General features: G+C 36.0%; 1 protein-coding gene across 2 annotated transcripts in view; it reads right to left on the bottom strand.

Moving 5' to 3' along the window:
• Positions 1 to 5,740: 5,740 nt before the first annotated feature.
• The window catches only part of LOC110467047 (15-hydroxyprostaglandin dehydrogenase [NAD(+)]-like), a 14,232-nt gene continuing 7,086 nt past the window's right edge, over positions 5,741 to 12,886 (bottom strand). For both annotated transcript variants that reach the window (XM_021523915.1, XM_021523914.1), the window contains exons 2-7: positions 12,064 to 12,187; positions 9,914 to 10,020; positions 8,687 to 8,783; positions 8,146 to 8,222; positions 7,326 to 7,471; positions 5,741 to 6,323 (exon numbers count right to left, since the gene is read on the bottom strand). In XM_021523915.1, the coding sequence (XP_021379590.1) occupies positions 6,221 to 6,323; positions 7,326 to 7,471; positions 8,146 to 8,222; positions 8,687 to 8,783; positions 9,914 to 10,020; positions 12,064 to 12,187 (654 nt within the window). In that variant the 3' untranslated portion in view covers positions 5,741 to 6,220. The remainder of the gene's footprint in view (positions 6,324 to 7,325; positions 7,472 to 8,145; positions 8,223 to 8,686; positions 8,784 to 9,913; positions 10,021 to 12,063; positions 12,188 to 12,886) is intronic.

Genomic DNA, 12,886 nt, shown 5'->3' with positions numbered 1-12,886 from the left:
ATAATCAAATCTCCATGATTATGTGAAATTAGGCGTTGATCATGTTTGGTATGCTAAACAAGTACTTTACCGGTTTTGATATTACATAAAAATGATTCAGTACACAGAATATAAGTATGGAAAGGTTTTAAAGAAGTTTAAAATATAGACTACCATTGTAACTATATATAGGCAAGTTGACAATGTTGGTTATATTTTAAATTTTTGTGTTAATTTTGCATGTTCTTTTAATTAAAAGTATCACTACGCTTACTTCATGTATACCAATATAACATATTTAGTATCAAAATAACAGTAATTTTATTCACTGTACACTATCATAATTCATTTTCAAAATTACATTCCCGTGTGACACTTATCTGTCATTTTGTTAGGATACCCCCGTCACTCAACCTGGTGTTATGCAAGGAGGTCCACTAAGGTTATCAGTAGTAATTATGAATAATCGTTTATGTAGTTATTGATAATTTTTATTTATCTACAAAGAAATTAAAGTGGGGGCCAAATGGTGACTCTGTCACGTCCGCATGTATTGGTAAGTATTGTAATACCGTTATGACCGTTAGGCGGAAGGTAGGTATCACGGGCGGAAATAGATAAGCGCGGGAGAGACGACGTACTATACAGGTAGAGCTGATGTTGGCTTATCGTCTCTGTACACCCGATGGAATTATAGGATATCCCAGTGTGAATATGAGCACAGAAAACAGTATGTGCTTCACATGACGGGAAACCAGTCATTTTGGGTGACCACACAGAACATAGTATGACATCGTACTAGCAAGGATCAACGGGACCGACCAGAATGCTATTAATTCAACGGGGTCAAGGTCAGCTTCTCAGGAGATGATGTCTTTCTGACAAGGTCAATGCCATCCACAAGAACTGGAGAGTCAGCGTTTCAACGAGAGACACGAAACCTTATCTAGCAATTGGAGGTTTGTTGGTGTGAATGTCTTGCGGGACATTACCTTTGTACGGGCGCAAAGGTGTGTTAGCGTCATTGAGCAACGTTTATCACCGTTGGTGATCTGATCAGTATTATACTGCACTGGAGCTACGCTACTTCGGAACAGACTGTGTCTATGTTGTGACATCTGTGCCGTCAAGGAGTGAAGCTTTAATAAAATGTAGCATTATTAGTTATCTGTTAGATAGTGAGTGTGAATGTGAGAGTGTGATTTGTTTTTGATATATTCTTGTTGTAAATAAATTATTTACTCTTTAAACTATGTCTATTTGTGATCATTAGCCAAAGTACACAACGGACGCTCGTCCAACGTTACAGACTCCACATTTGCCAAATAGTGTTACAGTATAAAACATACTGTATCCGGTATTGTTTTAAGGTTCATCAGTTTCCTCGTTTTTCTCAACATCGTAAAAATGCATCCAACGCTTCTGAAGAATGACATGTGCACACATCAAATATAGGCTATTCGATGTTCGGGCCTAACATTAACCTTGTGAAACCAGTCGTTGTCCCTACCCTTTGGCACTTTAAAACGGCAGACATACACAAGTTTAAGTTGGATCGTTGTCGAGACATTATGAACCTGAATAGAAGTCATTGGGTTGGAATTATATATGCATTTCAATAAGTAAAGTTTTTATTGTGTTTAAACCTTCTAAATTATTTCCTTAGGCAAGGGAACGCCATCGTGAACATTTCTCTCGATATTAACGGTGTTTAACAACACTTACATATTTTGTAAATTATTATTTTTTATTTAAATGCCATCCAACACTTTTAGTTGTATTTCTACATATGGTTCGAAACACCTATATATTCTTTTTTTTGTTCCACCGTTTAGCACGTGTACGATTGATGAATCAAAAATGGACGAAATAGTCCTATGATGCAGTAAATGTTTACAGTTTGGCTCTCTGCGTCACCTTAATCTATATTTTAACAGCTGTTTCCTTTTCTTTGTTTTTTTTCTGTGATTATTCTATAGTGTAAACTGCCGAGCTGTTCTATTATAAAGGTCACTTTCGCAGCTGGGACCCTCATGCTATTCTTTAACCAATGTTATGTTAGTGCGAAATCGTTACTAAATAATACCCCTCTCTTGTTTATCTTAATGAAACCCATGCTTTTTTGCATTTCTCCACATTGTTTACCATCGTTTGATGATCAAACATGTGTTACGACTGTTCGATAAGTTACATCATGACTAACTACACAAACTAATACTTACTTTGTTATATATCACACTGTTGTGGCGGTTGACAATAGTTGCTGTATTTGACATTTTGTAGTCATTGTGGTTTACCATTTAGCCTTCCAATAGCACGGATCTGCAGTGTAAATGAGACACAAAAAGTTAATGAATCTCGTTTTATTAACTAACAAAAATGAAATCGTCAACAATTGTTGACTTTTTCGTCGAATCCAAACAAGGTTAAAAACCAATCTTCCTTGTCCGTTCATATTCTGATCATGGTGTACAGATCGTCCGATTAAACAGTCGTTCCCGAGGTTGTGCGCTAAAACGTTAAAAACTCCTGTGAGAAATAAGGTACTTGTTTGTTATCTGAATTTTAATTGTTGCATGATGTCCAATTTCAAACACTGCACGATGAACAGTAATACAATGACTGTTAAACTATAAAACAGTAATCAAACAACTTGGCCTAATGTGTTTTTTTAATCGCGTTTATAACTTTCTATAGTTCCCTGTGTGTGACACTTGCCATTTTTACACCTTGCCGAGTGAGATGCATTAGGTAACGAGAAAACGTCCAGGTACAAATCTCCCTGCTTATCTGTATAAGTGTATCCGACTATGTCCGATGCGTTTGTACACGTTGCGATTTAGATTGATAAAAAAATAAAAAATAAATAAGGCCTTGTGTATGGGGACTCCTTTTTGTCAATTTCTTTTACTAAATACTAGGTTTGCGTGGGACTTGTCATGTTGATGTTGCCCAGCACACAGTCATGTAACCCGTCAACATCGAATGCTACCTGTGGTTGCATTGTGACCGATTCAACGGAAATAGCAAAGGACGATTATTTCTGTGAACCGATACGAACACCAGATTTCCAAAAGTTCTTGTACATTTGTAAGTACATGTATTACTTTTTTATTTTGCTTGTTCACTTATATCTACAATAAAGCATAGTCAGTTGTTCATTTCCGGAGCACAACACACTGTTTCTTATTTGTTTGTTTGGGTGGTTTAAGGACCAATTCACTACAGAGTAGTTCGGTTATCCAGCAGACGAAATAGTTTTTTGCATTTATTGAACTAATCAATTGACACATAAACCTCAATCGGTGGAATTTCTAACGCACATGAATACTCTCCTGATTAATCTAATTATATATTACCCTATAGGTTAATATTAGAACGAACTGTCACAAGTTCGAAAATATCAGTTTTGCAGTTTCAAAGTGAACACTTGGCTTGGATGAGAAGTTCATTCAAACATAATACATCATGCCATAATGCTTTTAGTGTAAAATGAAGACAGGAATTAATTGCTTTTTTTATATTTTAAATGTTACAGAAATCGGCTGTAGGCTGCCTTAACTCGCCACTGGATTGCCTACACATTCATTTATTCCATACCAGACCACTGTGATCCACAAGAGGAAAAGTAAGTGCCATAACAATTGGTTGTATACGTAGTGAATTTTTTGTTAAGGAAATATAAAGCACTTGTACCCGATCACCTTGTTTATCGGCTGTTGTATCAACTAGCCTTCAGTTAGGTAGACATTCTTAATGCTGACCTCAGAAGTGTCTTTGTGACAGTTATTGAGCAACCCCGATTAGGCTAGCTGACAACTTCTATTTATATTGTGTTGTACATGTAGCTACTACTATGTTCATAAGATTGATACTACTCTATGTTTGAATTTCTTTTCAGTATAATTATTTTCTGGTGCTTGGAGTCATTCTAATGGCTCTATTTGAATAATTTCAAATGTCAATTATGATTTTCATTCATTTTGTGGTTTGTGTTTTGTCTTGTTTTAAGTAGAGAAGAATAAAATCCTTAATATGTTGTAAGTAATGAGTGCTTCGGAAATGTTATAAGTTAAGAAACTATGAATTTGTTACTTTATACTTATAAAGTAGACATTATGCTTCTTGTGAAATAAAAATTCCAGCAAATGATGATGCTTTACATCCATCGTTTCTAGCGGGTACACATACCTATAGACCGATACATTTTGGACGCTGTTATTTCGCTTTTTTCTACTTTAAAAAGTTTTGAAAGAGGACAATTTAATTTGCTTTCTTTAAGTGCAGATTTGATGTCCATTGAAAAGAATGTAACCGCAAAAATTAGTAGGGGTATTTGACGTAAGCAAACAGCGTTAGAATAGTAACGTCACGTAACGTCAGCAAACAGCGTTAGAATAGTAACGTCAGCAAACAGCGTTAGAATAGTAACGTCACGTAACGGCAGCAAACAACGTTAGAATAGTAACGTCAGCAAACAGCGTTAGAATAGTAACGTCACGTAACGGCAGCAAACAACGTTAGAATAGTAACGTCAGCAAACAGCGTTAGAATAGTAACGTCACGTAGCAGCGTTAGAATAGTAACGTCACGTTACAGATGCCTTCATGAAATTAGCAAACTGTCATTGCTAAAAGATTAAAACCACCTCCGTATTTTGTCTCATACTTTTGCCTGGGAAAGTCATAGAGAGATAGAAAATCATGTCATATTATCTTGATTGATGTTTAATAATAATAATTGTATATATCTGTCATAACTACCATGCACGTCATAATGATGCATCGAAACCATCGGCACTTTCCGTAAACTAAAAGATACCGCGGGAGCAGAAGGCGGAGCAATACAGACAACATTGTCAAAAAGGGTGTTCCGGTGTAAGGATGAACGAGTCTGTTGGTGCACCACAACTGTCATGGCGAACACTCAAATGCTTGGTGAATTTGCGGCACGAGAAACCCTATTTCAGCATGCTTTAAAAACAGAAACCGCGTGACACCCACAGAGGTTTTTATAAAGGCAATGACCTTAACAATTATTTAAAAACATGCTGACTTATAACGAATAAGATGATAAACAGTCTCATAGTAAGCGCAATAAATGCTGTCTAAATGACGTCAATACAGTACATACATAATGTAAGATCATTTTGATAAACACACTCACATCGTGAACTCATACATGTATATGCTGATAATTTACACGGAATACTTTCTTTTCACAAAGAACTTTGATATCCACGTGTTTGGTCATGCAGGCTTCCATCTTTGGTGACAAATAATGCCCCCGTAATGTAGGCTACGATACAGCATTTAAATTACAAATATGGCCACGATCGAGCTACTTCCGAGATGTTTGTTTACGGAAAGTGCCGACGGTTACCGATTGCATAATGATGTGTATTCAAACATGAACGCCACGTCCAACTGCCTGCTAGGTGTCTATATAACGATATACATGTACCCACTTCTATAAGGGACCCATTACTCCACGATCATTGATAAGAAACTTGTTCACTGTAGGGTTAGTGCAAGGCCAATTACTGCACGCACCGGATATTGTAGTGAAAGTTATTGCCCTTTGAATACTGGAATTAAAAAAGAGCATGGTTTTGTGTTGCTGATTGTTGTGAGCTAAATCGCGATTAAACTAGTATGACAAAGGATCAGCAATGATATTTTATTCCTGTATAGAACTGAGAGGTTGCTTCATTTTATATAATGAAGTGCACGTATTGCAATAACTATCTTTGTAAACGCAATTTAACGTTTTAAATAATGCTTTATTTACACATAGATAATGCCAAATGTTGGTCTGTTGATATAAATATTGAGACCTGCGATCAATTATTTTCATATCATAAATGTTATTTCCGTTCAATGGATTCCTGCATTGACCTCTAATCACCGAGTAGTCACTGCCACAGGCGATCTTGACTCATCAATCATTGTCTGTGCTATTTTTAAACGTCCAGTTGACCAGGATTATATTTGCATACCGGATGTAAGGACAGATGCAATTAAAGGCCAAGATGTGTTGGCATGGTGTTGATTGGTTGATTCTCTATATGGGCAACAAGCGAAAAAACATCATTGTACATCTTCAGCACACTCGAATTCTGATCTATCAAAGTTCTAGGGTAGTACGGTATATGCATGACGAGAGCATTCATCTGATTATACTGTTGAATTATCGACATAAGTGGGGAGTAAACTGCATCTTTTATCACGTAACCATTATATTAAAAGTATTGCATTCCTTTCCCTTTCATCACAGACAATGCTTTTCCGTGGTTGTCACTATCGTCCAGAAGTTTAAGGAAAGCAGCTACGACGGTGTCAACGCTGAAAGGTAGAGGATGACAATTAATTACATGTAACTACTGTAAAGGGGAATTTTTCTTGTGTAGAAATGTTTGCGCTGTGACCACTAAAAAAGATCAAAGTAAGGAAATCTTTTCATCGGCAAGAGATTTAAAATCTGTATATTCTATTTATCTAAAATATATCAATGATATTCGCGTGTTGGTAGTTTTGCGTTTATTTACTTAACGCAAAAAAACGAACATTGCTACACCGCAAAACTGTCCATTTTTAAAGAAGTTTAACCTCCTATGGATTATGAATGAAACAAACATGTGACTATACCGTAGCATTAAATATATCTTACTAGTAATACTAAACACAATGTTAAAAATTTAGTTTGGTTTGGTTTGGTTTGGTATTGTTTAACGTCCTATCAACATCTATGGTCGTTTAAGGACGGTCTCCCCTGTGTGAAAGATGCATGCGTGTAGTGTATGCGTGGATGTTTTGGGAAGCTGCGATATGTTCGTGTTTGTCTTCTTGTGATAGCGCGGAACTGATGCCGACTTTATAGTGCTACCTCACTGAAACATACTGCCGAAGACACCCAGCATGACACCCCACCCGGTCACATCTTATAATTTTAACATGTTTATATTTTGTACGCAAACAAGGATTTGTTATACATAGTCAAGCATGCGCTTCTATCGAATTACACCGGTACCAACACAGCTTAACGAACTGTGCTGTGTCCCAAAGTAGGACGTATTGCGAACTATAGAACATATTATGCTGGTGAACATTGGAACGAATACTTTATTTTCGATATCTTAAAATAAAAAATTGAACAGATTTTATTCCGAAATATCATTCCAATTCACAGAACTGCTTTATTAAACAATTGGTATTGTATCTTATTTCATTTAGAATATTAATATTATTATTTATCAGTAAAGCTGCAAGAATGCAGTAAATTAAAAAATGTATAACGTCAGGGAATAAAACTACTCAGAGTAAATCATGTAAGTAGAATATACAAACCTCATGACGCCAAGTTCCTGTAAAGAGGCATTGGCGAGGCTTTTACCGCATACAGCGTTCTCTGGCATCTTGATGATATCAGTGTCAGTGTAGGCTGGGCACAGACAAACCAAACGAATGTTGTTGTTCAACGTTTCTGTATTGATCTATGAAAAAAAACCACTTAATCAACAACAAGATTCGAACCCAGGAACTCCAACCTCGGTACCATCGCTCCAACTACCTAAACTACTCTAACTACTTGGTCAATGGTACGGTAGCACATTTACCCAGTCGCACTACCCTTTAATCAATGTGTATTTAAACAAAAAAATAAGGAGAGGTTATGGATGTTAAAAAAACGAGAATAGTATGGTGGTGGTGGTGGTGGTGGTGGGGATAGTTTAAAGAACGATTTCAGATTTTTTTTTGTCATCAGCAGCGTGAAATACTGTACAATATTTGCTTTACTTCATTACAGCTATTTCCATAAAGCTTTCTGATATGAAGCTGAAATAAAACATTAGTTTGGTTTCGCCCGACTGCTATTACTGACATGTTATACATGTTTTCCCTAGCAAACTGATGTTTTATTATGAAGACATAATATAACCGTTACAAAGACATGGTGCTTCGGTAACATTGTTTACATCATTGTAAAGATGATAAAGCCAAACATTAAGCAACATAACACCCCATAGACTAGGGAAGCATAGAAATAACACCCCATAGACTAGGGAAGCACGGAGCATTTTGTTACATGGATCATTTGTTCGGCTACTAAACGCTTGTCATTTTTATTCACTTCGAATCGATACATATACTCAGAATATCAACTTACAGCCCAACTTTTCGTGTAAGCCACAACGCCATGTTTCGTCGCAGTGTATGCTGGGACGTGGCCCACCGGAAGAAGTCCTGTATATACATTGAAAAAAAAAAGACAAAATACACATTATTACATCAATTTAAGCCATCTATAAACAGGCCTATTATTATTTTTTTCATTTTATCGTTTGGAGTGCGTTGTATGAGATGTTTAGAAAAAATGGTTTTGATCATTCCGAACACTGTTTATATGTGTTGCATTCAATGAAGCGATTCTTTTTGTCGTCGATCTACTTTCAAAATATATCTTTCACAATCCGGAATCTAAAAATAGTAGCAACATTAAAAATAAAGACTCTCTGAGCTCTGATCATAGCCTTGCATGGCTTGGACGTTTTTTTCCGTCTATCGTAGGATCCATTATACATTGTAAAACGCATTTTTCTCCTGAATCAACATCTAACTTTCCTAATGGAGGAAACTGTTTCTCCTCTGGACCAGAGCCCATCTTACGCAATACAGAACACATTTATCACCAGTCCCGACAGACATACCTGCCATAGACGCTATATTGATAATAATCCCTCCTTTGCCTCCATTGGTCGATTTCATGGCATCCATTCCCATCAAAGTTCCCCTCATTACTCCTTTCTAAGGATAAAATAAAGTCAATCAACATCCGAATCGATACAATGAATTTATGGTTGCATTGTATAAACTTGTAGAAAATTAATCCACATATTGAGTACAAAGCTTTCAACAGTTCTGTCTGTATTTCCTAACAATACTCATTGGGGTTTTTGTTATCTTAAAATATGTTACTCTATTAAGTAAAAATAAAGCTTTCTTATTTGCAGAATATGTGACAATGGTACCGGAAGTTAGCCTACGTTAATTAGGTGTTTGGCTGCCAGGTGAATTCCGTTCCGTCGGGTACTTTATTTCTAATCGAAATATGATATTCAATCAGTTCCCATAGCAATATGGAGATATTGACAAGTTTCTGTAGTCAATGATTGATAATCAATACCAGAGGATCATTGGGTCAGTGTCGCTCCAACAAACATTACATAACAGAAATAATTAACCGTCAAATTAAAATAAGATACAGTGTAACCACTAGGAAAGCCTCGAACCGCACTCGGACAGAACATTCCAGCGGTAAAATGCCAACGTTATCCAATGGTAAAATACCGAGGGTTTCCGATGGGATAATACTAATGAATAATAATGGCGAAATACCGAAATACATGTATTCTAACAGTAAAACCCGGGATATTCCAGTGATACAATTATTGAGATATCCCTATAGTGAAATAGCGAGATATTCTTATAGTAAAAAACTGAGACATTCCATTGGTGAAACATGGAGATATCCCCATGGTGACATACCTTGATATTCTTATAGTAAAAAACTGAGACATTACATTGGTGAAACATGGAGATATCCCCATGGTGACATACCTTGATATTCTTATAGTAAAAAACTGAGACATTCCATTGTTGAAACATGGAGATATCCTCATGGTGACTTACCTAGATATTCTTATAGTAAAAAACTGAGACATTACATTGGTGAAACATGGAGATATCACCATGGTGACATACCTAGATATTCTTACGGTAAAAATCGAAATATGCCAAAGGTGTTCTGAGTTATTTGAATGATGAAATAGCAAGGTGTTCAGCTGTGCTAGGCGATATCCCAATGGTTAAATAACGAGATGTTCTAATACAGAAATACCCGGATGTTCTAATGAAGGAAAAACGTGACAAAATACCAGGTTTATATCCACCATCTTGTCCCACGTGCTTTCGTCGGCAATTCCAGCATTATTGACCACTATGTCCAGTCCTTTGAAATTCTGTCTGGCCTCCGCAAACACGTCTATGATAGAGAAAAACAGATGAATATTAATACTAAAACTTGTTATTGATATATCATAATACGTCAGTAACATTTGTATAAATAAAACTTATATATAGAAAATCAAAGTGCCGAGGGCCCTCAGGGATGCTGTGTATGAAGGATTCAAACAATGGAATAAAGGAGGTGGCGGTATATCAGTACAGAATGGCAGTAAATGATAAAGAACATGTTGTTGAGTAAGGGTCATAATAGCCCTTCCCCTTAATCATAATTTTCAATAAATATATATATAACGAGCAGAGTAATGCTAAGTCAATTGAAACTTGTCTGATATTATGGTCCTTAATTAGTGTTTCAAATCGATGGAAATCCTTCAATGAATGAAGCTGCTACAGCGCAGACAATGATCTTTAAAAAAAATTATAACAGTGACCTTGACCAGACAACCCTGCAAACCAAAATTGTCCCGTAAGATTATGGGAAAGTTTACGATTAAATAAAAAAATAAATAACTAAATGTCATATAGATAATATATATAAATAATTATGATAGTATTATTACAATTTGTTATTATCATGATTAATTATACAAAAAAAATCAAACGAGATTGTATTATTTCCAGTGCGTGTAATCACGGACTTATGCAAGTCCCTTGTGTATCTCTCCTTCTCCAGATATTGTAACGAAGGCTAAAGACCTATATAATTATTCAGTGTCTGGTTAGTGTGAATAATATGTATATACGGTTTTAATTTTTGATGTTCAATATGCTATATTCACGAAGCACTTGTATTATACTAATTGGGCCATTATCTAGATATTGTATTGAGTAGCTATCTACAAACTCGTTAGGCACAGCTGCTGTCGCATTGGGAAGCTATCTATAAACTCGTTAGGCACAGCTGCTGACGGCTTCTTTAGTATAAGTCTTCATTTTCTTTCACTTGGAGACTTTCCATTGAGACAAAGAAAACATGAAGCCTTTTTTTTTTATCAAGGACAGTTATCAAGCAGTCGTTCAACAAGTCTCGAGCATGAAACTACGCAATGATGGACAAGGGGAGAAAACTTTTACACACACTTTAGAGTATTGGAATACGAGGCGTACACTGTAGTAATTTGAACCAAATATAGTTCGAAACTTTCACTGATTAAAAACGCCACTGTTAAAGATCTTTACATATTTTCTTTGAGTTTTTTTTGTCTTATACCGATATTTTTAACCATATTATAGCATTTATTATATCATGAAATAATGAACACATTATCTAAAGATCTTTCGCGGAAGGAGATAAAGTATTGTTAGTTTTTTTTGTGAAGAAATTATTCGGTCAAAAAAGCGTAGTAATCTGAGATTGATATAGTTCATGATGCTCACTGAAAAAAACTCGCCTTTTCGTAAAATTTTAACCTTTTTTTCTTAGATTTATTGATCGTTTTTTTATATGTATTTCATCATTTTATAGCATTAATCATACCATGAAATAATCAACACAGCATTTAAAGATCTTCCGCGGAAGAAGAGAGTCTGTAGTTTGGTTTTGATTTGCCCAGTCTTGGCGAGGACCGCTATGAATGCTGTACACAGCATCCAAAAACATTAGCCGCTATTTTGACCAAGGTAGGAGGGAAAAGGTTAGCAAGGCCTGGTGGTCTAACACAGGAAACTAGGAACTGAGACAAACATATAAAGCTACAGTATATTATGACACTATGTATTCTATTCATCTTGCGACATTTCCCATTCAATAACATCAAAATCAGTCACTTGTTCGCCTTTCAGAGTATTGAACATAATCCCTTTATAATTTCAAAATGAATGCAAAAAAACCCATTTTTTACAGAATGTTATCAAATTATTTACAATTGTACGTACATAATTTCGTTGTAGTTTAATGCATATTCATTTACAGAATCTCCTAAGAATTCAATATTAGTTCTTTGAAAAATATAAATTCTTTGTACATAATGCCTTATTTACATAACCCCTTTAAAATTGCATACAGAATATCGTCAAACATTACATGTAGAAATTCTCTTTAATAATTACTGTGATTAACCTTTTAGGTTTGATTCAACTGTGACGTCACATGGGGTACTGCACACGTTTTCCTTGCCAAATTGGGATGCATATTCGTCATAAGTGGCCTGGAGTGTCTTTGGATCAACGTCAGACAGACATACCTATACAATAATGAGTATACAGACATATGTACACACAAATATGAAAACGTCCATACACCCTTGTATAGCATGCAGGCACAAACTATTGACACATAAAACTGTAACGGATGCGTGCCTACAGTTCGTTACCAAGTTCTTTCTTGGACCCAGTAATTGTTGTAACAAACAAGTGCCGACAATATATACAAAATAACGGCCGTCTTTCTGACTCAAATAACTATTACCTAATCTACACCCGGTAGATATTTTACATTAATATACCTCTAACACTAATATAGTCAAAAAGCCAACTAAAACAACTGTATCACAATATATCCGTCACCCTGTATCAACAGTAAATAGCCCCTTACTGCGACACCCGTGACTGTGTACACCCTTTACCGCGACACACCTTGACCACGTCACCCTTTACCGCGACTGCCGTTTGACCAAGTCACCCTATAGCTAGCCACTATAAAACCTATGCCTTGGTAAACCCTGTGTCTTGGTACCTGACACCCTGTATCAACAGTACGTCGCCCTGTACTGTGATACCCTGTGACTATGCACACTATACTGTAACACAATTTATTTTGACCATGTACTATAAAGGAATACAGTGGAACCCTAGCTTATGCAGCTAGGCCCAAACTTATACAGCTTGGTCACTGATTACCTTTTTAGAGTTGTTCCTTCTTCTTCGACCGCCAGAGCAAGAGA

Source organism: Mizuhopecten yessoensis, unplaced genomic scaffold, assembly GCF_002113885.1.
Source record: "Mizuhopecten yessoensis strain PY_sf001 unplaced genomic scaffold, ASM211388v2 scaffold11155, whole genome shotgun sequence".
Taxonomy (NCBI): Eukaryota; Metazoa; Mollusca; class Bivalvia; order Pectinida; family Pectinidae; genus Mizuhopecten; species Mizuhopecten yessoensis.
Note: the sequence above shows the minus strand (reverse complement) of the source record. Positions and strands in the feature narration are given on the sequence as shown.